The sequence below is a fragment of the Prinia subflava genome, chromosome 8 (assembly GCF_021018805.1).
Source record: "Prinia subflava isolate CZ2003 ecotype Zambia chromosome 8, Cam_Psub_1.2, whole genome shotgun sequence".
Lineage (NCBI taxonomy): Eukaryota > Metazoa > Chordata > Aves > Passeriformes > Cisticolidae > Prinia > Prinia subflava.
Window position 1 is genome coordinate 31,330,043 of NC_086254.1, and position 26,944 is coordinate 31,356,986.

At 46.8% G+C, this 26,944-nt stretch overlaps 1 protein-coding gene across 2 annotated transcripts; it reads right to left on the reverse strand.

The window, feature by feature from the left end:
* Positions 1-130: 130 nt before the first annotated feature.
* On the reverse strand, positions 131-19,487 carry RPN2 (ribophorin II). Of its 2 annotated transcripts, XM_063404630.1 has the most exons (18): positions 19,367-19,487; positions 19,081-19,283; positions 16,638-16,733; positions 15,830-16,005; positions 14,906-14,981; positions 14,387-14,521; positions 12,184-12,360; positions 11,713-11,831; positions 11,248-11,353; positions 8,789-8,880; positions 8,545-8,659; positions 8,009-8,203; positions 7,420-7,506; positions 6,835-6,930; positions 5,628-5,703; positions 4,587-4,716; positions 2,864-2,948; positions 131-500 (listed from the first exon to the last, which is right to left on the reverse strand). In XM_063404630.1, exons 1-17 carry the CDS (start codon positions 19,449-19,451, stop codon positions 2,897-2,899), a joined length of 2,016 nt encoding a protein of 671 aa, XP_063260700.1. In that variant the 5' UTR covers positions 19,452-19,487; the 3' UTR covers positions 131-500; positions 2,864-2,896. The 2 variants fall into 2 exon arrangements, with proteins under 2 accessions (XP_063260700.1, XP_063260701.1); XM_063404631.1 differs by lacking the exon at positions 2,864-2,948.
* Between the last annotated feature and the right edge of the window lie 7,457 nt (positions 19,488-26,944).

Sequence of the window (26,944 nt, forward strand, 5' to 3'; positions counted from 1 at the left end):
CATGAAAGAACAGGAAGCTTCACACTCAATAATGACTCACACACAAAATTACCCACCAGAAAAAGCTCTCTTCATTCTCATGTGAACCCAGCTTCCAATCACCGCCTCTGAGACAGCCAAAACACAGCACTTAGGACCATTCTTTCCTCTTTATTCACAAATCTTTAGGATGAGGAAAGGGCATCTGGGGAAAAGCAGATTTGTATTTTCTTCTTCCTTTTCCTTGAAAGGAAATTCAACTGTCCTGGGAGAAGGGGGGGAGGATCCAGGGAAGAAAAGATTTTCCAGATTCATATGAAAAGCACTCCAGTAGCATGAACACAATGATGAAAATAAGGATTTTAAAAAAAGTTGAACTGGCACCCTTTTGACTTAATATATAAAAAAGAATTATCTTCTGCCTTGCTTCTTCTGGCCTTTCAGTTATTTATTTGCTTCTGTTTTGAAGGCATTTGCTTTGTTTTTCCACATTTGTCCCATTCTTCTGGTACTACTGTGTCCTGGAAAGAAAAATCAAAAAAATATTAACTCTTCCAGGCAACAAAGCACTTGCTGGTACAGTACAAGTGTCCCCAGACCCCTCATTCTCTCACAAAAGAAGCTCGTTGGACAAACTTCCCCCAAGCAGCTGATTTGAATGATAAAATCAGTACTGCTCTGGAATGGGGGATGGAATTCAAGGAGCATGGAAATGGTCAGAGAAAATGAAGATTCATTTCTGGTAAAAAAGGGATGAATGTACCTATTAAATTACAGAACTGAATAAAAAAAAATCCAGGCTAAAGGTAAAGCTTGCAAGTACCTTAACTTCTCCTTTTAACAGGGCTGATCCATCTGCTGGGAATTGGTCCATGTTAACACAAAGATCTTCATCTCCCCAAGAAGATCAAGCAGGGTTAGCACAGCAAACCCAACTTTTGGGGTCCTTTTGCCTTCCATGATGCCAGACACAGGCACACATAGCATGACAGTCCTGACACAGCTGGGGCATCAGGAAACTCAGCAATGAGGAAAAATGCTTGTGACTGCACATGGCAGCAAAATCTAACTTAGGGTTTGTGGATACCAAGTTATTTGCAAGCTCTTAGGGCCACGGACATGGTCTGAGAGCTGGAGCAGCTCTGCTCTGAGGGAGTTGGGGATGCTCAGCCTGGAGAAGGCCCCAGGGAGGCCTCCCTGTGGCCACACAGGACTTGAAGGGGGTTTATGAGGAGTGAGAGGGATGTTTTATACAGGCAGATGAGGCAGTAGTTTTAAACTCTAAGAGGGCAGGTTTAGGTTAGATGTTAGGAAGAAATTTTTAATTCAGAATGTGGTGAGGCACTGGCGCAGGTTGCACAGAGAAGCTGTTGATGCCCCATTTCTGGAATTTGTTAAAGACCAGGTTGGATGTGGCCCTAAGCAACCTGGTCTAGGTGTCCCAGCCTATGGCAATGGGATTGGAACTAGAGGACCTTAAGATCCCTTCCAACCCAAACCAGTCTGTGATTCCATGATCCTCTAGGATTACTTACAGCCCATAAGGAAGGAAGGAGTTAAGATACCAGGCTGAGAAACAGGAAACATGCAGGCTGTGGAGAACACACTCATGAGGCACTTGGAACAGGGCACTAAAAAGCTGCAAACCACTGGCCCAAAGTGATGTTAAAGAGAAGCATACAGGAGCCTGAACAGCAAACACAGCAGTCATCTAAAAGGACAAGTGACAGCCACCTCCAGTTCCTCTACAGTGACTTGCTGTAGCTTGTTCTGTGCTCAAGTACCTCAAAACACTCCACACAGAGAAAAGACAGCAAAAGGGTGTTTTTCTGAGGGACGTGATGCCAAATTTTCCATGCAACCATCCTGCACAACCCTGATCTGCACACAGGAGCTCTCACCACAGTGCACACCATTCGTGTGGCACAACCTCCCAGTGCCAGTTTTGATTTGCACCACAAAACCTGGGCTCCATTCAACTCCCCATGCTGAGAGCACTGGCTGTGGATGTGAGAGGAAGCAGATGCTCACGTGTACCTGTGCAGCACACATTGTACAGGATCCATCTCAGAAACTCTCCCTCTTCCCCACAACAAACCAGTGCTCTGAAAGAGCAATGAAGCCCCCATGCACACAACAGAAAACTGGGCAGTCCTGCCTCCTACACCACTGTGCACAGAGCAAACTGGGACCTTACCTCTTGGAATGAAAGGAAACAAAGGGCTTTCTCCTGGCAAATGGCAATGGAGGCCCAGCACACAACTGTATGGAATGGAGGGGGCTGGGAGCTGCTGCCTGAGCCATCATGACCAGCTCAGTGTAACAGGAGGGTGACCCAGGACTGGGTCATGTTCTTGGCTGACAGAGGTGGTGCTGAGCTGGCTGTGCTGCATGGAGCTCTCACCACCTCAAACGAGGATGTAATTCAGCAGGCAGAGTGCCTGGCAGCTGAACAGCCAGAATGCTGCAGGTGGGGATAGGGAGCACCAGCAGCAGGATGGGAACAGCCCCAGTATCAGCCACTTTCATGAAGGTCTCCTCCAGCCAACATTACTAATAATTTATTTACAGGAGCAATAATATTATTTCATCACCTGCGAGCTGCTTGATGCCCACAACAGCATATTTACATGTGCACATATCACCAGACAGACTTCAGACAATTAAGGAAATCACACAAATGCAATTTAGTCTCAGAGAACATGTACTGCTAATATGCCAACCCAGCTGCAGCCAGGGCACGCAAGGACTGATTTAAAGCCCAATAAGCAATGCTGGGGGAAGCAACTTCAGCTCACATATTTTTTGTCAAAGGAGTGAGTGATGAGGTGAAATGGAACAGGAAGCATGCCCAGGGAAAGGCAAAATCCAAAAAGGCCCTTACTTCCTGAAGAGCTGGTCACTAGCAAACCCCCTTTTACCGCAGCGTTCTATACTTTGCCAACCTACTGCTCTGCTCTGCAGCGATCCTGCCAAAAGGAGAGAGGGAGAAAGGTTCAGAGAAGACAGGAAAGAAGAAAGCAGCCCTGCTCCAGGAACCAGACCCAGTGACAGAAATGCAAAAAGCAAAACCAGGCCTTCTGGTAACTTCTGTAACAAGATGGTTTATACAGGCAGACCCTTTCCCTCTCCTTCCCACGCCTGCTGCTGGCCTCCGCAGCTCCCCTCAAAGTGCAATCTGGTTAATTGTCACTGCACTTCAGCATCTGAGACACGCAGGCAGTGCCTTCACAAGAAGATGTCTTTTTGAACTTTAAAGTCACGTACAAAGGGTTTAACTTTAGCCTCAGAGAGAAGTTTTACTTTCAAATTTGCCATTGTAGTTGCAGCTTTGTGTCATTTACAGTGACAAAGCACACGGACACCCCCTGCAGTGGTTTGAAGCAGGAACCAACCACCTGCATTTATGTGCTAACAGAAGCCCTGGTTGAGCCAAGACACTCAGAAATTTGCTTCATTGTATTATTTTCCCCCAAATCTGTATCCTAGGCAATCTCCACTCAATAACATTGCCTCAGTACTCTTTCAATGAAAAAGGAAACAATTAAATGACATAACAGCCCCAGGGGCAACAAAATTCCCCTAGAAAGTTATGCTAACACAATAAAATGGCACAGTGGAGAGGGCTGGATATCTGAGAGCAAGGCTGAGAAAGCTGGGAGGACAGTATGAAAACAGTTAATTACATTAATCATCCTCCTTGAGACAGCCATAAATGTTGAGATGTTTTAAAGAAAACAAATCAATGCAACCCTTCTGAAAATGATATTCTTATGGGTTTTTTTACAGCTGTTATCCTGGTTTTAACAGTGTAATCAAAAAGGTGAGACCCCAGGGATATCTATGCAGGTAGATAGCCAGTGGCTCAAAAAGGGGAAAGTAAGAAAAGCACAGGTGTGATGGCAAAGCAAGTCAACAGAATCATCTTCAAAGTCTAATGCTACATTAGTACAAAAGCTTAAGTCTCACATGGAAACTGTGTGTGGCAGAAGAGAAGGAGAGGGAATGGTGTGGCCTCTAACCAAGGCACTGCACTGGCAGCCTGGGTCAGCAAACTGCTGGCTGCCCACACCAGGGCAGTCAGGAGACACTGTGTGGCAGAAGAAACAAGTGTGCAGAATGAAGCCAATGCCAGTACAGAAAGGAATGCTGTATCCCTAATATCTAGCAGAATTTTCCCTGGGCTTGCTAGTGTTTGTTGCCTCTTGTCTATTGCTGCACAGCTGATAAGCAGCTGCTTCCCTTTTCTCTACAAACTCCCCTTAGCTAGAGAACACAGCAGTAATTTACTCCCACCTTACTTTCCTCCTCTTAAAACCTTAATCACAAGGAGTGCTCCCAAATGGTTGGGCCTCTCCTACATTTACAGTGGCTTTCCTAATCTAAGAGCTTCTTTTAGCACATGCCACATTGCCAATTCTCCCTGCAGGAGCTGCACCCTGGGGACAGCCCCTCCCTGCCCTGCTCAGCTCAAGAGGCAGGGAGTGGGGCTAAGCAGCCCAGCCCCACACACAAGGCCCAAGAGCCCAGAGCAGTGGCCACTGACACACAGCAGCACTCTGATTTTAAAGCTCCCCACTGGTGTTAAAGCTCTGTCCCCCCCTTACCGCTTCACAGCTTTCTGAGCCAGCATCCTGTTGCCTGCCAGGAATGTGATGCCACCCAAAATGGCCAAGTACTTCAGAGTCTGGAACATGTTGAGCTGAGTCCAGTAGACATACATGAGTCCCAACATCGCTGGAAAAAAAAAATAAAAGAGCTCATAGATGAAATTGCGTTTCAAAGACCAATCATTTGTCATCCTCAGAACAACTGTACTGCCAGGCCCAAGCATTTGGTTCCTATCTCACCCCTGAGGCTCTGAATGGCAGCTCTAAAGACCACACATTATCACCAGGGAATGAAGACATCTGGGTCCCCACTCTGGAAAGAAAATGTGACACTGACAGCTTGCAACCAACCCTCCTGTGGCAGAATTATGGACATATTATAGACATTAAGGGCTATTAAAAAGAGGAGGATACTCTGGATTTCAATAGGGGCTATTAACCTCACACATCTGTAAGGGCTTACAGCTTTATAAAGCTTCCAAGGAAACTGACTTGGACTGAGAAACCTAGTGACATTTGGAAATGAATAGATTCAATGCTTTCCTAACCTACTATGTTTTTGAAATTCTAGCAACACAGTAAATATCTGTGTAAGCAGGACACAATAAAATTGATGAAAAAAAATGGTTCAGCCAAAGAACCTCAAGTGCTTTTATGGGAAGAGCTTTAAAGAAAGGATGTAGCCTTTCACTGCTGAGAGTCCTGCAGGTCTCAATCCCCACAGAACCTCCCCACTCTCAGAGGATAAACATGCAATAAAGAAAGTGTGACCTCTGGAAATAAGAACTTCTATTAAGTACAGATAAATGGAATGAGAGAGGGGCCCAGATAATAACAGCTGTTGTAAGCTGATGGCCAAAATAGGTTTATCACCATATTAACAATCATGAAAAGCAGGAAGGCAGATGGAAACAAGAGAACAAATGTTATGCTGTTATGTCATTAGAGTTAATAGACCACAAGCCCATTAAACACAGGCTCTCATCTGTAACTCCCAGGTAAGGAGGTCAAACACAGCAGAAAGCCTCTGACACTTACCAGCATGTCCCAAGTGAAAAACAATGGTGCTGGGAGCAAAGGTGAAGTTGGAGATGTTGGCACCTATCTTGATCCACTAAAAAGGAAAAGAAACAAAATTGCAGGTAAACAGCCTTGTAAACACAAGCTTTTATTTTAAGTTTCAACATCTTTCAAGCTTGTTTAAGATCTTCAGTGAATCCAGCGTGTTCTCTACTACTGCAAGAGGAGACAGTAGTAATTTTGCTAAAGGCAGCATAGTTGAGCTCCTTTAGTGGAAGTTTCTCCTGCTACTTCTGACTGCTTTAATGCAGTTCCTCAAATATCTTGAGCTGATGAGAGAGGACTGCTCCAAATTTGAATAGTGAAAAAGAAATAGACATTGCTATTTCTACCCAGTTGAATTAACTTCCATTATAACAAAAAAAAAAGGAATGCTCTTATTTTGGACTTATATGAAGAACAGCTACAGATACAAGATGTTTGCTCATAGTAACACTTTTAGGTTTTGACTACAAAAGGTGAAGGCATGAAGGGTGGAAAAGAGGAGCAGCAACAATAAGGCAATTAACAATTAACAATTTTTTCATTAAAATGTCATCAACTTTTATATTGTGAACTCCATTGACCAGAGGACATGACTGCCTGAATGCCAGCTTTCACTGAAACTGCCTAATGGGAAATTATTGTTGGAATCAGTTTCATCTTCCAAATAAGGAATAATTTAACTTGTTTCAGTGAGATTTTTTTATTGCATTGAGTTCAAAGCACTGACCTGATGATACAGTGAGTAGCAGTGGATGTTTCAACTACAGACACTCATATACCCATAAATGGGAATTCAGTCTGATAGGATTAAGTAACATAGATTTTGTGATGGATTTATTACATGTGAGGCAGAATAACTGCCTTTTTCCTGTGGAAGTCTAGTGTTATTAGAACTTGATCTGCCCACTGTTATTCACCATCCCCAGCTGAAGCACACTGAAGAAACTCACCCATGTAGTTCAATTTGGCAGCAGTGTTATTCTGCTTTGACTACAACCTCAAAAAACCAAACCAGACCAATGCTCTGCACTGACATCTGCTAGCTGTGACTCCAGCACTGCTGTGCCAGTCATGATCAACCAAGAGTTTTAGCAAGAAGCTGAGCTGTCCACAACCTCCTAAAAGTGACTCTAGACTGGATGGGAAAAACTGTTCTTCTTGTGTGACCCAGTTCACTCACCAAGATGAGCAGCAAAAGCAGCGGGGAGAGAACCAGAGCTGTGAAAGTGTTTGAGACCACTGTGGGAGGCCTCTTCTCAGGCTCCCTGAAGAGGTGCTGCAAGCAAACAAAAAAACCAACTCATGAGAAGGAGTGTTCCAACAGAGCAGCTCCTCTGCTCCCCAGATGACCAGTTGCAGCCCTGGTGCTGTTCCCCAGGATGGAGTGGATGAGCGCCACTCTTTTTAGAGAAAGACTGACTCTCTAAAGCAGTGACTATTCAGGTCTCTGCACATTTGATTTCTTGCACACTCATCTTTTCCTTGCACTCACAGAAGCACTTGTTGGCTTTACATCAGCCCAGATGGCTGGCATGAAACAGAGACTTTCTGTGGTGCTTACCTGGCCAAATCTTCATGTTTGAGTCTTTTCACTGATACCACTTGCTCTCTCACAGCTTTTTTATTCATACACCAGAGAACTCCAACAAATTTCTTTCCATTAAGCAGCAACTCTGGTCTTCCTTTAATTATATTACTTACAAATAAATTATGATGAGAACACATAACACTAAGCCCTCATCTCCACATATAACCTTGACTGTACCTGGATTTCAGGTTTAGGAACAAAGAGGTTCTTGGACTGGACTGTGGATGGTGCATCCTCTTCTGGGAATGTGATCACAACATCAGCCTGAAATGAAATCATGCAGCTTCATGCATTTAGATATAAATGTATAAAACCTATTCCATTACTGTGCTCTATTTCCTTATTTGACAATCTGTGATTTACATAATTTGTAAAGGAAACTGAGAAAAAGACCAGATTTTTTAAGAAGCAAACTCTCCTACAAAGAGGCAGTAATGTCATTCACCCATCATTAAGAACTGGACTTATTTCCAGCAAAGAACAGAGAGGTTAAAGCTTTCTGTGAAATTGCAATCAAACTCAAACTTCTGAAGTTTCTGCACCACCACATAAGGAAATTAATGTTAATTTCTGTCTTGCTTTGATGTAAAGTTTACTTAAAACTTGCAAGGAACAGCAAACCTCAGAGCCCATAAATGACCAAAAGGATTCTGGTTCACTGAAAAGAACAAAATATTTGAGTTTTTTGCTTCCAAGCCTGTACCATGCCCTCCTGTTAGACTGTCAGTAATGACAAAACCACATCACCCCACTTCCAGCTACGTACCACATTCCAAAGGATTGGATTTTCCAGAGTGGCGTCTCCAATGATCAGGTAAAGAGTGTAGGTCCCAGAGGCAGAGTCAAATTCAGTCTTTCTTTCAGAGGTATCCAGTTCAAATTTGTACACATTCTTGCTGTCTGGTTCTGCAACAAACACCACCTCCTGGCCAGTCTTTTGGTTGTGAAGTCGAACAAAAGTCTGCAAGGAAGATTGTGACATTCAAGGACTTTGCAGCCAGCAATCTACATTAAAAAAATTCAGAAGTGTGCTTTTACAGGGCAGGCTGTAATCTGTGGAGTCTAATTCAATCTGTGGAGTTAAATACAACACAATACCAGAGCCAGGAGAGGCTTCATTTAACAGACAGACAAAACAAATGAAGAGAATCTCACATCTAGTGAGATCAGTGATCTTCACAGTACATGTCAGTAACATAAGGCTTCTCAAAACCTATCAAATCTTTCCAAGAGCACCTGTCACCTCAGATGCTTCATGATGGAACATTTTGGTAACACAGCAATGACAAAAATTGTCCTAACCTGGTGAGGGATGAGTTCAGCTCCACTGTTCACATCTATCAGCTGGAAGGATAAAGCAAAGTTCTGATGGCTGTCAGCAGTGAATGAGCCCTTGGCTTTGGCTGGGTAAGCTACCCTAGGAGGAAAAAAAACCACACAGAGCTGAGGTGATCTTCCAAGAGGAGACCTGGTGCTCAGAGAAACCAAGGCTCTAGTCTAGAAGTCAGGCTGCCCTTCCAGGATCACACACCCCACGCTGTTTTACCTGGTTGTTTTTGGTGCAATGCTCTGATCTTTATCCACGGTGGAAAGATCTACATTAGTAATCCCCACCTCTGTGGAAACTTTTACTTTCAGCTGCAACAAAACACAAGAGAAAATTCTTCAGAGCACTCTACATACACTAATTACAGTCAAATTTACTGCAGATGTTTTAGCTCTTCTGTCTCTCTTCCCCAAAGAGGGTCTTACAACTAAGCCCAAGTCAGAGCCTAACCTGCACAGAAGGATCTACAGCAATTTACCTTCTGGTAAGGCTCCTGCACCAGTCACTGACCCTGAGCCATCCCCTGCACAAGCAGCCAGCTCTGCAGACACCAACTTCTCAGGCATGCTGGAATCAGCTGTCCTTGTGAGAGCTGTTTTTAATGAAGCAGTCCAACTATCCAGATCCAACTAGTTTTCCTTTTGAACTAGCAGAACTAGCTATTAAGGATTACATCACATATGATACAACTTCACACTGCCTGTGCATATGTCCTTCTACTTTCTGAACAGCAATTTGAGACAAGAGGTCTCCAGACAGCAACAGTTCTACCTCTGTTGGCTCCTAAAGCCCAACAGGTTTCTGTTGATTTTATTACCAGCAGGCAAATGCCAAAGCATTCCTGCAGACCTGCACTTTGTCCAGCAAGCTTTCCTTCAGAGCCACAGCATTTATCCCTTAGTGCTGGGCAGCCAATAAGGCCCTGCCATTTATCACACTCCTCTGTGCTAAGTGCAGTATAAACCCCAAGCAGAGAAATGATTTCCTGCCCTTTCCCCAGCCCCAAACCACAGCCCATTCAGGCACTGAGCCCAGTGGGTTTGACTGATTTCAATTCTTCTCTCAAACATAAGCAGTCACTGCAGTCTGTAGTTTTTAATTAGCACATTTGTTCTCACAGCTTACAAATGCTCCCCTAGAGAATTGAAGTTTCATTGCCAAGATATTTTTCATCTTATACAACAATTTGTTATTACAGGTTTGCTCATGTGAACCAGCCCCACACTGAAAAATGATTCACAGAGAACCTGTAGGAAAAATATATAAAAACATTAACTAAACTATTCGGGACAGACTTCAAACAAAATCATCTTGGCAATTCCTTTACAACAAAAAGTGTAATTTAAGAGAGAGACTACCCCCAAAAATTTATCCATTAACATGCAGATGATTCGGGCTAACTTTAGCAAAGCCTTAATTTGTTCCAAGATGGGAGCAAAAAGAGACAGACTAATGAAATATTAATTTTAAAAATGTTGTGTGGAGGCAACTCAGAGCTGCTGGACACAGCCCCTCCAACTGCACAGTACACAAACATCTCTCAACTATTTTAATGCCAGGAAATGTAGTCTCTGCCTGAGTAATAACCCACTGGTTTAGCTCATTACTGTCAAAATGATGGTGCATTAAGGACAATTAATGCTAATAACAGTAAGGAAAAAGCAGCTCCCCAGCAGTCCTCCCCCGTAACAATGTGTCTTATTAGCAGCCGTTCCCACAAAGCTGCCTGTGCTAATTCATTCCTGCCGGTGCCTCCCTGTGCCAGCCCCAGCTTAAGCAGGACAATCCAGCCCCTTCTGACACCCCCGAGTGCCATTACTGCTCCACTGACAGAGCCAATTTGATACACAGAGTAAAGGTCAGCAGTTGTGTCTTCCTCCACTCGAAGCTAAATAGGTTGGAAGACTTGAAATGCTAATTGTTTCCTTAAATAGGCGATTGAGGGCAAAAACTAACCCTGGGAATGGAGCTCTTTGGAGAAGAGCATTTTCAGCTGTTGACACTGAGGTGACTACACGAACAGACAGAAGTCACATTCCTCTCACTGTAACAAACTTGAGGAAAGGAAAACTCCAAATGTTTATATAAAACTGCTCTTCAGAAAGATGTGGTCTAACAGCTTTTGCCACCAAAAACGGGCTGTGTATGCATGAAAAGAAAACTTCATCTGCTTTGGCCACTGCTTCTCAAATCTTCACCATATACATAGTTTGGAAATGCCAAAAGACCCCCTTGACTCTCTTTTAGGGCTCTAGAGCTTATACAGACAGACAACAACAAATGCTCAGCTTCCACAAATCAGGCAATCCTCAGACAACTGATAGCCAAGCCTTGAGATTTACGGGCTCAACTCTGGAATGCTCTGGAGAACTCACACTTGGTGATCATTTCTGCATATCGGCTTAGGGCTGCCATATAAACACCTCCACTGTTATCCTTTGTTCATATGCTGTCAGATCAGCATCTAAGTGATAAGACAGGTTTGAAATTTACACAAATGCCTTTTGATCATGTATTTAATCTGGTTACTGGCCATAATCCTGAGTCAAAATCCAATGTATTACAGAAAAGCATGTGATAAAAATTCCATACAACTGGCAACATCCTTCACAAGGATAAATAAAAAGCTGTTTCAGTGAATAGGCACAGAATGAAAATACATCAAAGAGCACACCCACCTCCACTTTGTTAGCAATAAATCGCTTATCTCCATCTACACTGATAGAGAAATCATAATATCCACTAGCAGGTTTCACATTCATGAAGTTCAGCTCAAAGAAATCTCTGTAAAGAAAAACCCCAAGGTGTTAAGAAGCCTCCAAATATACTACATTAAATAGGTAAACAAACACAACACAAAACTAACATTGTTAGGTGCAGCAGCAAAAGAATTCTTCAAAGCTGACCAAAGTCAAAAGAACATTGGAATTACCCACTCCCAGTCAAAAGATAAAACAACAGAAATTCACCATCACCACTAAATGTGATCAGTCACTCTACACTAGCAAAACACAACCACAGCATTTTGAGTTTTCTGTCACAGAAACATTTCTCTGGTGGGAAAACACTTATGGAAAAGCAAGTCCAACATTGCTTAAATAACACCTGTTTGCCTTTCTCTAAAAATAATCTTATTTTCTTACCCAGAGAGAGTAAATGGTAGCTGTTGAAGGACAGTGGCTTTGCTAGACACAGACTTGGCTTGGTCAAGCTTTACAGAAACTTGAGTCAGGAGCTGGGACATAACATTGGTCACTTGCAGCTGTGAGAGAAAAACCAGCATTTCTGTGAGACTCGTCCCAGAAGGAATGCAGGAACACAGAAAACTCGGTACCCCTCTGTGTCACACACCCAGAGCTCCCCTCTGCTCCCAGATTCCCTTTTTCTTTCTAACACAACAAGGAAGGTGAAGAGCTGACTTCCACACCACGCTTTCTTGAGGCAGTGCCTGGTCAGCTGAGGCTCCTAAGAACCCCTTCACAAAAACACCAAAATCCCAGATCTGCTGGAGCCTGAGTCACAGAGCCAAAAGTGAAAGACATCAGCTTACACTTCCAGCCAGCCCAGAGCTACAATACCACGGGCTGAGGCAAGATCTGGGGCTGAGGCCTTACCCTGAGCACGGGCTGGTGATGAGACACAGCCGCAGCCCCGTCAGGGACAACGATGACGGGCAAGTGGAAGCGGTTCTGGGACAGGGCACCTGCAGCACGGGCAACGCTGAAGGCCTCTGAGAGAGTCTCAAAGTTTTTCTTGCTGAAGATGGCATTCACCAGCTGGATAACTTGATCCTGAAAGAGGAAAAGCCAACCACATGTAAGCACCACCAGCTCACCACAACACTGCAAACTGGCTCAGTATTATGTTATTAATGAAAACATCGTTCATAAAAGACTGTTTAATTTTCCATTTGCCTTAAAAACAGTTCAAATTACGAGGCAACCCAAAATTATCTACCTTTGGAATTTTGTGTGCATTCTTATTCTTGGCTGGAAGGTTCCAACCACAATGGCTGGAACTGTCTCAAGAACTTGGAAAAGCACAATACGGATCCACCTCTGCAGATGATGTGTTTTGGAGTAAAAAGATGTCATCAGCTCAACTACCCAGACTGCATGTGGCTGCAAAAAGACAATTTGGCTGCAAGAGCTGCACAATTGTCTTCATACACTGGAGCAGGACCTGGCTTGATGTCCTGGCTACCTGCCAGGCCAGGAAGGCCACGGAGCAAAGCATCCCAATGGCTCTGGAAGGAGCCAGTCTAGACCCATGCAGGCTTATCCCCTCAGGCTCAGCAGTGTCCTCAGGCTAAGAGGATTAGCTTTAAAGCAGTACCACCAGGAGCACAGAGCCAGCTCTGGCTTTGGGATGTGCCAAAGCTAATTTGTTCTCTGCAAAGTAGGAGTGGGACAGCATCCCCCAGCTGGTTTTGCAGGCTGACTCAGTAGGGTTAGGGCATTTGCACCACTCTGCAGATTATTCATTACCCATTATTATTCAGCTTCTTCCATCACCCCCTGCTAGTCTGGAAAACAGAGGGATTTGCTACCTGTACTTTGATCCAAACCAAGGATTTGGGGCTAAATTCTAATGAGAATGGGAACAACCAAAGACACTCCCAAATAAAGCAATAGGGATACAACTCAGTGACCTACAAAGAACACTTCTAAATGAAAGCCACTGCATCTCAGATTTTCACTCTCCTGCTTGTACCAGTGAACAGCAAACAGCATCACAACTGGAGAAAGCATCCAGACAAATGCTACAAAACTTCTGCATAGTGTAAATCCTGCAGTGTTCTTCATGTCTGTGGAGGACATGGCGCTGCTCCAGAACCTCATCAGCAACTGACACTCATTGAAATTGTGGGGGAAAAAACCAGGGAGTTATTTTTTCAAATACTACACGTTATTTTTTAAAGACAGTTTTGTGGCATTCCAAGGGCACTCTAACCATTCACCAGAGATAAAGCCTTGAGCCCAAACAGCAGCACTTCTGACAGCACAATTCTGAAAAAAAACTAAACAATTTCCCTTAATTGGTTATTTTTTAAGCATCATTTGGACACTGGCAGATTGAATTGTATCTGGCAGAATGACCACCTCAAAAATGACATCAAAATCACTTTGCATTAGTCTGTTTGGCAGCAGAGTGGAAAAGAGCCAGGACTGAACTCAGATGTCTTACACTGGCTTCAGCCTTAACCCTGCCACTTTGGCTCATGCTGTACTCCAAAGTACATCTAACTCCATTAACTTGTGGAAAAAAAATACCAAGTGGATAGCTTGCAGTAATGATTTCTAGCTTAACCAAGATCAAAAGAAATTTCCAGCAGTCTTTCATCTTAGACAACAAGTTTTTTCAGCTGGATTCCTGCAGGCACATGGTAATGTTGTCTCCCTTTTGGGCACCCCAAACTGGGTTGCCTGCATTTCTTCACAGATAAATGACATTTGCAAAACACCTTGAAATGATGGAAAGTGTTACAAGTGACAAATACCAGAACAAACTCTGAAACAAGGAGTTTTTTTCAACACCTTGTCTCAATAAACAAAGAAAAACTAACCTTCACTTGCAATTTCCTTCTGTACACTTTAAAAAAACCCCAACAAATCGAGCCTTTGATCTTTAAGTTGGAATTTCCTCTTAGATTCTGTTTCCTAGCATTCCCTCCACAATGTCCCTTTTCACTGAGTGTGCTCAATACTTTTTCCAGTAGAAATTCTACCCAGTAACACCAGGCTCTGGCACCACAGGGGCTGAGCAGATCTTTTTTGGGAGCTGGAGTGTGCAAGGAAGGAAAGAGCAGGTACAGACCTCCTTTATTGCTGGCTCTGTCCCCACATGGTCTGACAGCTTATAGGCAGCAGCAACAAACAGGGCAGTAGTCTCAATTCCTTCTTCAAACTGCAGGTAAACTCCACCCAGGTCATCCAAGCGAGCAACAAGATCCTGACAGAAAGAGTTAGCAAAATTTAAATTGCATTCTAGTGGATCCACAGAAGTTAACTCTGCTGTTAGGCCTGTAATCAAGAATTATCTGTATGGGATCAATGATATATTTTGTAATAGCTATTTAGAAACAGGAAGAAAAAAATCCTCCAGCCTTTAGTGGATTTAATTATATGTAAATGTCAGGATTTTCTATGATTCAGTCCACTGTGAAACAGATAAAAGTCCAAGGAATTATCTGCTTGAAAGCCATGCCACATCATGCAGGCTGACAATTAGCCAGGCTGTTTTTTCATTTTTTTTTTTTTCCACATTAATACATCTCTTAGCTCTAAAGCAATCTAGCAAATTTCTGAATAATTAGAGAGCACAGTGTGTTCCTACCTCAATCTCCTCAACAATGCTACTTAGATCTGCCTGCTGGGACAGGTAAGACGCCGTCTCCAAAGCCTGGATAGTTCTTAAACAAGAACAAACAAAACCAAAAAGTGCAAGATTATTCCTTCCTTAAAACCCAAACATCATTTAAATCAAAGCAACTGCATTTTCTATTCTGAATGAAGTGTAAAACAGCTGCTCCTGCCTTTAGTTCACTCAAGAGAATGAATCTGATTCATTGATTTAGTGTGAACTCTGCATTCATTACAGAATGTCACTTCAGCTGCATCAGCGCTGCAAGAAACTCATAGACTCAAAGGCAGAGCAGAGAACAAACTGATCCCTGCAGAGCACAGATCTCAGACTTGCTACTGAGGCTTCCAAGAATCCACTTTTTTAGTCAACAAAGCAAGTTTTAAAGTTTCCCTTTCTCCCCCAGCCTTTATGGCACACTCTGTTCTCTTATGTCACAGTGAAACAAATTTTTTTGGTGATAAATGCCAAGATCCCTTCAGCTTACTGGCACATCTTTTCCTGCTCACAGTGCAGGCCACCCCAAACCACAAACAGGGCTGAGAAAGAGCAACTGCTGCAACCACAAATCACACAGAATCATGGTTGGGTATAAAGTATAAATTCTGTTGTCAATCCTTTTAAATGGAGGCTTTTTTTTGGGATACCATCCCTTTACTGACCATTATCCTTGAGCTAAACTGAATATGTAAGTTCATTTACAAAATCATACAAAAATAGCCCCCAAATATATATTTCCTTGTCCCGAGGAACAATAATGAACTGGAAAAATACACTAAATGAAAACATGTACTCTGCTGCATCTGTATTACAAATATTAAGCATTAAAATACTCTTTAATTCAAATCCCAGTTGCCTGGAGGATACACATGTGAATCCCTCCTGTCTGAGACTTACGCCAGCACGCTCTCCTCCTTGCTGAGACGAGCAGTGAGAGCACTCAGGGCTTCCTGGGATGCCAAAGGAAGGCCAAAGCCACTCAGGGCACCAACGGCGTGGAAGATCTGGGTGACTGAGGAATCCTCACTGACAGCTGCCAGCAGCAGCTCCCTGGTCTCATTTGAAATGGTGACCTGAGGAAGAGCACAGGGAACACAGTGATCCACACTTAAAAAAAATTTGCCTTCATATCACCACTGATTCCTTCCTGGAGCAACACCTGACTGGTGAACTACTATAAGCTTCTGGGGAAAATCCATTTATCATTCATTGCTGTTTAGTTTAATCAATTCAATCCTTAAGTTTTGCTGTCAACCATCAATTAGTCAGGATAATCCATTCAGATTTATCCTGCTAACCTGCTACTGCTTTTCATGTGGTATCACCTCATTGTGTAATAAAGAGGTCTTGGACATCCACTGTATCCAGCAGTGTTCCACCACCCAAACAGTCTCTCATCCACACAAAGAGTTTCTAATTGACACAGTCCTAAGAATGCTCACAAAATGTGCTGCTTTTTTTTCTTAGTCACCAGTGTTTAATTAGAAACCATCCCCTCAGAATTACCCTGGACCAAATACTTGTGTTATATATTTATACTTTGCCTTGCGTAAAGCACGCTCAAACATTTATTTACCTAAGGCACAACAGAGAACAATCCACCAAAAGAAAGTAAAAGTTATGCATAAAACAAACCCAAGAAAAATATCAAGGCAAGTATTTCCCTGGTAATATCTGCCTGCAGAACTCAAGGCTCCACACTCACCTCACAGCCTGACAGGACCTGGATGGACTGGGCAGCATAAAAGAGGGATTCAACACTGCTGGAGTCCACGTGAGACTTGATGAACTTGCATGCAGCCTGTGGAGAGACAGAATTTAACATTAACCACTGAGAGGAGATTTAAATGATACTCTAATTCCATGAACACTGTGCATTTTCATACTCCTCAGATCTTACTCTGCCAAGGGCTGCACAGAAACAAGGGTGGTCCCTCTGAAAAGACATAAGGAATTTTCACATAAGCTCTACTGCAACCATAATGCAAACCTAAATTGAGTATAATTATAGAGACTATCAAAATTAAAGTCTAACAGGTGTATTTAGTAGGGAAAATCTTCCAGGATAGAGAGCAGATGAATAGAAATTCTGTAGGTGACCTTTCTTTCCAGCTGTATATCACACCATCATTAATGGATACAAATACAGAAGTTCAAAGAGTGCAGAGAGAAAAGTGGGGCAAGCAGGTACAGCATAAAGGCAAGCAATGGGACTGCCTGTTAACTTGTATTAACTGACAGCTGGATAGATGGATCACTGGGATGCATTTTAACCAGATAATAACTAAGGATTTAACTGCTCGTACATAAAGCACATTTGAGTATGTGGAGCACAGGCCTTTACAAGCAGGACAGGAGTGCATTATCTAGAATATTCCTAGACTTTCTCTTGGCTGAAGAGGATCAGGTTAGAGATCACTTAACCAAACCTGACACCCTCAAATCCATGGGCCCCAAGGGGATGCAGCCACAAGTGCTCTGGGAGCTGGCAAATCTTATTGCTAAGCATTCTCCATCATCTTGGGAAGCTCATGGAAAATAAGAGGTGCCTGAGGACTGGAGGAAAGCCAGTGTCACTTCAATCTTCACAAAGGGCAAGGAAGAGGACAGCAGGAACCACAGGCCAGTCTGCCTCACCTCCAGCCTGGAATGGTGTTAGAACAGCTCATCCTGGCTCTCATCTCAAAACATGTGGAGGAAAAGCAGGTGATGAGGAGTAGCCAACACAGATTCAGCAAGGGGAAATCATGCTTTACCAATGGGACAGCCTTCCAGGAGATGGGCTTGAGGTCCTGGTGGACAACAAGCTGTCCGTGAGCCAGCACTGTCCTGGGGGCCAAGCAGACCAGTGGTTTCCTGGGGTGCACTGGGAAGAACACTGCCAGCAGGTCAGGGCCATGATCCTGCCCTCTGCTCAGCCCTGCTGAGGCATATCTGGAGCGCTGTGTTCAGTACTGGGCTCCCCAGTTCCAGACAGACAAGGACACACTGGGGGGCTGTGAAGATGATGAGGGACTGGGGCACCTCTCAGGAGCGAAGGCTGAGGGAGCTGGGGCTGTTCAGCCTCAAGGAGAGTTTATCAGTAGACACAAACATCTTAAGGGTGGATCATTCCACAACAGATGTTCAAGTGTTACACCTAGCTTTTATTTTTATTACCTCTACCTTTTAAATAGCCTCACCCTGTGAAGAGATGCACTGTGCAGAAAAAAGTCTCACCACAAACCTTGAGAAATAAGTAAAAAACAAACAAACATATAAATATTTGTTGTTTCCCTGCAGAAGCAAAGGCTGTGCTATCACTGCCAGAACTAGGAACTAATAAAACACAAAGGAAAGCAGCAATTCCCAGTGCAGCCCACAGATGACCAGTGACTGGCCACAGCAAGGGGTGCACTGGGATGAAGCCCATCTTGAGGAGCCTCACAGTTAACAGCTGATGTGCAGGACTCAAAGAGAAACCAAGACCAAAGGGTTTAGAACCACTGCACTGGATGAATCTGTGCAGAAAGAATAAATTTCTATTTACAGTTCACAAGCACAGGTAAACATCCACATGCACGTGAGCAGGTGTGCCTATGTGAGGAGGCTGTTACAAGCACAACCTGCAATATTTAAACTGGAAATGCTTAGAGACACAGCACAGTAAGAATTATGTTGATACCAACGGCCTTAAAATGACATAATTAATTATACATAAAGATAGCACCGCCTGAATTCAGTACTTGAAATGAAATAACGTGAACTCTGTTTAACAGTACAGTGCACCAAATGTGCCACAGGCAGGGAACTTACTCACAAGGCAGTTAAACAAATTGATACCCACAGTAACATCACAGCGGGCCGTGCAGGAGCGAGCCCTGAGGCCACCACTGACAGGCACTGAGTGTAAACGAGCCAGGGCCGGTTACTGCCCGGACAAAGGTGCAATTTATCCAAATAACACATGAGAGTCGCCAGTCACCAGTGATACACCTGTACTTCCAAAGGATAGAACGCACTTACATTTTACATTTGCCAGACGGCGCTGTCCAAGCAGAGCTCTCTCTATAAACTCATATTAATAATTGGTCTTTCACTGCTATGCAGCAGCCCCTCTGACAGCAAAGCGCCCCCGGGCAGCGACAGCCGGGCCCTCCCCCGCTCACCTTCTCGTCCGCCACCCGCACGCCGAGGCTGCTGAGCCCCACGATGGAGTAATAGGCGGTCCGCACGTCGGTGAAGGGCCGCTCCAGCACCGCCCGCAGCCGCGCCAGGTCGCGGGCAGAGAGACGATGGCTGGGGACAAGGGCCTGGGCACAGGCGAGGAGAAGCAGGAAGCTGAGCGCCGCCTCCAGACGCAGCCTTGGGCCTGCGGAGAGATAAACGCGTTACCCCGCGTCCTCCCAGCCCCGCGATACCGAACCCGACCCCGGCCCGTCGCCCTCGCCTCACCCGGCGCCGCCATGATGCCGCCCCCTCCCGCGCCACGGCGCCGCTTCCGCCCCACGCCCCGCCCCGCCCTGGCACGCGCCATCATGTCATGGGGGGAGTGAGAGGGACAGAGTATTATGCGAGAGCCCTCAGCTCCACTGCTACCCGCTACGACAACCGATAAACTGTGAAAGAGATTGAAGCCAGCGGGGCGGGCGAGGCAGGGAATGGGAGTCGGGTGGTGGCTGCGTCGCCAGGCCACTGGGAGAAGTGACTCCCCCGGGTAGCGGGAGTGGTACGGGCCTCCCGGCGGGCCTCGGGGGCGGCCCCTGGCGGGGATGTGGGCTGCGCTGATTGGCCAGGGCGCCTTAAAGGGGCAATGGCGGGAAAGCGCCCGGGGGCTGAGGCTGTGCCGGGTTCTGTCGCGTTCTGTCGCGCCGTGCCGGGCCGGGCCGAGCTGTGCCAGGCCATGCCTGCTGTGTCACACTGACTGTCACACAGAGCCCCTGGAGATCTGAACGGGGTTCGGGTCAGACGTGTCGGTGTTTCAGCCGTGGCGCGGTGGCCGATACGCTGTGCGCTGTGGTTGTGCCTGTGACATGTCGCGGCGGTGGCGCTGTGCCTTGGTTCGGTCCGTACTGCTGAGGCAGCCGCGGTCAGGGGGATTTCAGGGGGTTCCTCACCCAGAGGGTGACGGAGCACTGCACAGGCTAGGCAGGGAATGGACACAGCACCAGCCCGACACAGCTCCAGGAGTGTTTGGGCAATGTCAGGCACAGGGTGGGATTGTGGGGATGCAGAGCCAGAGCTGGACTCTGTGATCCTGAGGGGTCACTTCCAACTCACAGTATTCTAATCTAGGTTCTAATTCTGTGATTCCAATCTTTTGTTTTAAGGAAAGGAGGAATGGGCTGCCTGGCCGAGAGCCACCAGGAGTGAGGTCAGGGAACTGACCAGTCCCTGAGGAAAAGGTAATTTTGGAAGTGGGAGATCACAGCCTCTGACTCATTGACCGCCTGCTCCAAATGGACCCCAGACTCAAATGGAGGGAGTCCCACTCTGCCTGTGGGCTAATTAGCATGAAAGAAACAACTAGCAAGTGGGGGATTGAGTACTAATGAACGAAAAGCTATGTAATTTGCAACCAATGAATGCTAATAGCTTTGTTAAAATGTATAAATAATGTAAAGTCTGGATGAGCAGAGAGCCAGCCTTTTGTGGGTTATCACTCAGCTCCCTACTTTGTGCAAATTAGAAAAGAACCCAAAATACCTCCCCTTGGTGTGTGAATTGGTGCTGCACACTGATGAACAAGCCCATGCCTGGGGCAATCCCATACCACAGGCCATGTAGTGCTGAGTCTTGTTTTCCATCTGTTCATTTATTCTCTCTTGTTTTTCCTTAAGTACCAAATAAAAAGAGACAAAAAAGCAAATGTAGTGTTAAGCCCCATCTCTGCTGGGCAAAACCCAAACCTCTCATTTAACCAAGCTGGATTTCCTGTGAAAATAAATAGCAGTGATTATTGCAGGTGACTCTTGGCTGTCAGGGTCCTGGAGTTCCTTCAACAAAGCAATGTACAAGTCAAAGTGCAAAATGTTTTCTTCCCTTCGAGCTTCTGGGGATAGGCAGATGTGACTCTGTGTCCCTGTCCCCACAGGGGACATAGCAAGCCATGGGTGACAGACACCCATCCCGCTGCTCACTGTCCTCCTGGAGGGCCCCAAAATTTGGGGGAAAAGGCTGTGCTTCCTCCTGCAGAGGGCACTGGGAACTTGTGCTTTTTACTTTCTGGGAAAGATCCACTGGAGCTGGTGCAGCTCCCACTTGCACACCCACCCTGCCTCTGCTTGCCCTGGTGCTGGGGACACTTGGTGTGACATGGACAAGGCTCTTGGCCTCACTGGGAGAAAGCAAGGAGCCACAGAGCTGCTTAATGTGGAAAAGCCACTGCTGAGAAATCAGCCTGCCCTGCTCTACCCCTGCTTCTCCCTCTGTGCCAGAGTGATGATGAGATGTCAGCTCTGGAAGGGCTCCCTGGTAGTTTTTAAACCCCGGCCAAGACGTGCTGCCCACAGGTTGGTTTCCACAGTGCTGAACGATCAATCTCACCTAAATCCCTCAATTATTGAGCCTGAACATGTTTGAGACAACAGGAGATGCTCACAGCTTTGAGCACCTGCCATGCTGAGGATGCTCCCTTGCACTGGGTGACTCCTGTCCTGTTCTCTCTTGGGAGATGTAGCTCCTCTGAAGTGCAAAATCTTTTTGCTGTAGCTTTCCTAGGGGAGGGAAGAAAATGTCCTGCATAAGTGTGCCTGATTTTACTGTTTTGTCTGAGAAAACACTTTGGCTTTTCCGGGTTGGGTTTGTGTCACCTCACATTTTGCAGTAACCAAATTACACATTTTGGCCATCTGAAATAGCATTTCCCATTCCACTGCCCTTCCTGGTGAGAAACTGGGCTGAGGGGAGGATGATCTGCCTAGAACTGGAGCAAAGCCAAACCAAAATGAACTCAAAATCCTTTGTGAGATGGTGTTTCTCTTCTATTCAAGCTATCAGGTGAGTCTTTGACCTCGCCCTGTTCTAGTCCACATGAGGAAATGGCCACACAGCCCCCAGGGATGCTGGGACCCCTCTGGGAGGGTGCAGGGTGGCTGACCCCAACACAGCCCTGGGGGAAGGATCCTCAGGGGCCACGGGGAGCCTGGCTGGCTCCAGTGCCTTCTCCCAGGGCTGAAACACTCCACATGCACCAGCCCAGGCTCAAGAGGAAGCTGGAGACTCTCAGCCAAATTCTTCTGCTATGACAGATGGAAATGGGACATTTCCTTTTTTTTTTTGAGATGAGAGAAAAAAAGCTAAAGGCCATTTGTGCAATTAATAGCCTTAAATGTGGATTTTATTTGGATGTAATGGGATGGTTATTGCATATAAAAGGAGAGCCAGATGGTTGTTAAAACCACATTTACTAAGTTCTAATAACTGTGAATTTGACCTGCAGCCCATCAAAAGCTGCACTCCCTCATTATAAAATAGCTTGGGAGTGTCATCCCAGATCCTCTGGCTGGTCCTTGCTGGGACCTTTGGACACAGCAGCACTCACTGAGCAGGGCAGGATTTGCAGCCACAGCCACAGGGTCTCTTGCCTGTCTCTGCTTGAGCCTCAGTTGGTTGGTGATGGTGACAAGGACAGAGGGATGAGGAGGTGTGGAATACGTCTGCCAGCTTGGGGAGAAGGGCCAGGGCCCCTCCATGAGGTGCAGGGCAGTGCAAAGTCTCTGCACACCCAGGGCAGAGCTCTGCCCTGCTGTTCCACCTGGTGCTAGTGGGCTTGGAGGAGGGAGCAGTGGGAGTGAAGGATGGAGAGGGTGGAATGTGGAGGGTGGAAGATGGAGGATGGAAGGTGGAAGGTGAAGGATGGAAAGTTGAGGCTGGAGGGTGTAGAACAAGTGGAAGGTGGAGCACAAAGGAGGACTGGGGAGAAGTTGGGGTATGACTCCTCCCCCTTGTTTAAACTTGTGCAGGCAGGGAAGGAATGGGGTGAATCTGTGGAGGGAAGTGCAGGTCTCATCCCTCACTGCCTCCCAACACCTGCTGCACACAATGCACAGGATCCAGGCAGCTCCTTCCCTGCAGCAACCCTTGCACAGCACCAGCTTCTGCAGCACCTCTGGGCTGGATCTGGCCCCTGTGCATTGAAGGGGAGCCCAGGACAAGCAGGGAGTGAGCCCCCATACCTGTGGGCTGGGCTGTGGCATCCCTCCCCCCCAGCTCTGCCTGCCAGCAGAGCAGCTGGCCTTCCTTCTTTGGTAAAGACTCCAACAATTCCCTTTTTAGGCTTAATACCACCAGTCCTGGGAAGGAACAGGAGCCTGTTCCCCAGCCCAGCTCTGGGTGGAGGGGCTGTCTGCAGCAAAGCAGTCTCTGCTCTTAATGCCTGCAAAGGGCTTTCCAAGACAGTCCTTCCCCAACACTTCTTGTGCCTGGCAGCTCCTGCCCCACTGCAGAGAGCACTCAGAAAAAAAACGTTAAAAATAATTTAAAAGAAATCAAACCAAATAAATGCAGAGAGATTGAAGAAATACATCCTGCCTGCACAAGTCCCAGCCTCCAGTGCTACCTGTGCTGATGCTGCTGGCATGGCAGCCAAGGCTGTGGCACAGAAATCCCAAAATTTCTGAGCCCATGTAGGAACAGTCACCCAGAGGTTTCTTCCTCTCCTGGCTGGATGAGGCTCTCCCTGGCCCCCACCTCTCTGCAGGCAGGGAAGCAACAGACATTTCTGCATGTCCCATGCAGGGACAGCACTGAATTTCTCAAAAAGACTTTAGGGTTGGGATCCTGCTGAAGCAGATGGATAATCTGGGGCTGGAGCAACAGCAGGGGTGTAAATCAGCGTGGCTGTCAAGCAGCTGTGCCCGGTTTCACCAGCCTGACTTGGCCCTGCTGGGATGGAGCTGGCTGATGGGTTCTTCTGCTCCCTCCCACCCCACTGTCCCGGGGGGCACGCTGCTCCTGCCCTGCAGCCGCCTGGAACAAACCAGTTCCTGACTGTTTTAGCAACTTCAAGTATTAAGTTCAGTTTCCTTTGATTCCCTGTGTTTGGTTTGCTCTCCTACTTCATAAATATTCAACCACCAGATGCTTGAAACAGCGCCTGCGAATTCCCCTGCGCGCGGTGGGAGCGGCGCCCGCGGTCCCCGGCCCATCCTGCCGAGATCCATCCCCGTGGAGATGGAGCAGGGCAGGGCCAGGGCCAAAGCCGACAGCTCATAAAGAAGCGCGGTGCCGAAACGCGCTCCCCAGCCCGCGGGTACCCGCCGCGGGATGTGAAACGGCTGGAGGGGGCGCGGGCTGGGAACTCGATGGCTGTCTTGGTTTGGAAAGACAGGTATCTATCAGGGAAAGCTGGAGCATCCCCTTGGAATGGAGAGTGCAAACCCTCTCCTTCCAAATTATTATAGTTTTGAAATTAGGAGCTTTCAGGCTAAAATATGGAAGTAGGAATGACAGTTCTTTACTAGGAATATTAAAAATGCAAATGCAGTAGTACAAATAAGCAAACAAGCAAACAAGCAAAAGTCTTAGAAAACCCTGACAGAGTCAGAGATACAACCTGACACCCTGTTGTCAGGGTGTTGGAAGCAGTCCAGATAAATCCTCCTGGAGTAGCAGATGTTGTTCTGTGGGGTAGAGATGATCTTGTAGAAAAGGGTCCAGTGATGGTGAGATAGGTCCAGCCTTCCTCCAGGAATCCAGTGGCAAACAGGCTGCTTGGTGTTCCTACAGCTCAGTTTTATCTTGGTAGGAATGGTTGGCTCCTCCCCACTGGGTGGAGGATCTCACAGTGGGATGATGGAATATGTGATGTCACTGGGGAGCCTCAATGGCCCATTAACAGATGATGTCCCCCGGAGTGTGGACAGAGATAAGAAACACTGCCCCACCTGGTTTAACAGCTGGGCTGTTATCAGAAGACATCCACCCTCCTCCCCACTGGAGTTACAAGAGAGAAAGAAAAACATCTCCCCAACTGCTTTCAACAGATGAAATAGAATACACATTTTTTGGTTACATAACCCAAGACAATGCCCTAAACCGCAGGGACAGCTCTGCAGGGACATTCCCAGAGAGCAGTGGGGATGCAGTTGTGCCCTGGGAATCCAGGTTTTGTGGGCACTTGCTTCCCAAGCGCACTGCCTTCTCCCTCCCAGTCTGCTGTCCAAGAGTGAAATCCAAAGGGTTCCTCAGGGTCCAGGGGGTGATGGAGTTACAGGGAGACATTTTGCAGGGGAGACTGATGTTTTCCTGCTCCCTTTCCCTCATGGATAGGGGCAGCATTACCCACCTCACGTGCCCACTCAACTTGTCACCAGCTGGGGACACACCTGCACAACCAGCACCAAGTCTGCAAAGCTCGGGGGTGCTGGGCACCCTCACTGATGCCTTAGTCAGAGTTGAAGGGACCATAGGAAGAGAAAAACGGAAAAAAAAAAATAAAACCCCAACCCCCTGCATTACCAAGAGTTCCCTGTTCAGCAGGGCAGTGCACTGGTGACATCAGCACCAAGGCTGGGTGGCAGCTTCAGAGCAGCAGGCATCAGGAGGGTGCAGGGCTGGGGAGGGGGGAGCACAGCAGCCCCCCCAAGCTCCCCCAGTGCCTGGGCAATCCTACAAACCCCAGCTCCTGCTTAGTATTTCCCTTTCTTGCCAAAATCACTCCCGAGCATGTCAGCATGCTGTCATGTAAGGAATCTCATTTTGGAGAGGCTTTTTCTCTCTCATTTTGTCTTCGATACAAACCAGACACAGCCTCACTTTATTGGGTGTGAGGGCAGGGCTGCCCACATCCGGCCTTCCTCCACTCCCTCCCCAAAACCATGCTGGAGTGGAGTTGTAGGACTCACACTCTTTGTCTGGGATACTTCTTGCTGTGCGTGCAGGGACCTTCTGCACAGATGGGCTCGTCTGCAGGAGTCCCTTGTGCTGTGGCAGCCCTGCATGGAGGCCATGAGAGAAAGAGCCAAACTGCTCCATGAGGTGGCTTTGGGGCTGCTCAGGTGCTGCCTGCTGAGCCCTAGGATCAGGCAAACTTTGGATGTGTGGGATGCAGCATCTTCCCTCTTCTGCATTGTTATTTTGAGGACTGACAGCCAATTCCCAGAGGAGCAGTGCTCCCTGCAAAGCCCCAGGAGATACTTGTTCCCTCCTCTTCTAACCCCCATCACCCCAAAGCCCCTCAACGAGGCCACAGCCTCTGCACATTCCTTCCCTTCTTATTCCAGGTGACTGCACAGAGCCCCAGAGCCCCTTACCTGCCTGACCCCAGGGCTCAGCTCCAGGGCTCTGGGGATGGATAGTGATTGACAAGTCCAGGCCTGGGTTCCCCATGCCTCTCTCAACTCCCCTCATCAAAATAGGGATTTCTCTTCTCTGAATAACTCACTGTGACTCTGGGTGCCTGGGAAGGGAGGGAGCAGCTCCCCTTGACCCTGCATGCAGAGCAGTGGTGATCAGCAGGGTAATTAATTGGTTTGGGTGGCATTTATGCCTGCTTTACACACCTGATCTCATCCTTCCTTTCCAAGAGGTTTGGCCTGGGAAACAAGAATAATCTGCTTAGGTCAGTGAAGGATGAAAACCCTCTGTCCACCTGCAGAGGGAGATTTGGAGCCAGTGGCTCCAGCCAAATGTGCAGAATTTGCCTAAAAAGGGCTGTGAGAGCCAGGGAGTGGTGATGCCCCTGCAAGAGTGGCACAGTGCTGAGGAGCTCCAGCTCAAGCTGTCTGTTTGCACACAGGGAAATCTGCCCTGCTGCCATGAGGAAGCTGAGGGTCCCCAAGAGAGCCCAGTCCCGTGTCTGAGCCAAGGGTGCTGAAATCAAATGGGGACTTTGAAAAGCTGCTCCCTGAAGGTGCCTGAATCCCACCTGAGTCCTCTTCCAGTCCTGCTTCAGTGGCCAGTACCACTGGGACTGGGAGTTCTGTCCCCATCACTGTGTGGGACCAGAGAGGTGGTGTATGGCAAGTCCACAAAGGCCTCAACCATGGTTCAAGAAGTGCTTGGACAATGCTCCCAGGCACGTGGCGTGAG

Bases quoted from the DNA above. Each gene is read 5' to 3' on its own strand.
- RPN2 (XM_063404630.1), bottom strand. From the start codon at position 19,451: ATGATGGCGCGTGCCAGGGCGGGGCGGGGCGTGGGGCGGAAGCGGCGC. The intron at 16,006-16,637 runs GTGAGTGTGGAG...GCTCTTCCTCAG, and splicing joins AGGTCCTGTCAGGCTGTGAG to GTCACCATTTCAAATGAGAC. The intron at 11,354-11,712 runs GTAAGAAAATAA...TTTTCTTTACAG, and splicing joins CTACCATTTACTCTCTCTGG to AGATTTCTTTGAGCTGAACT.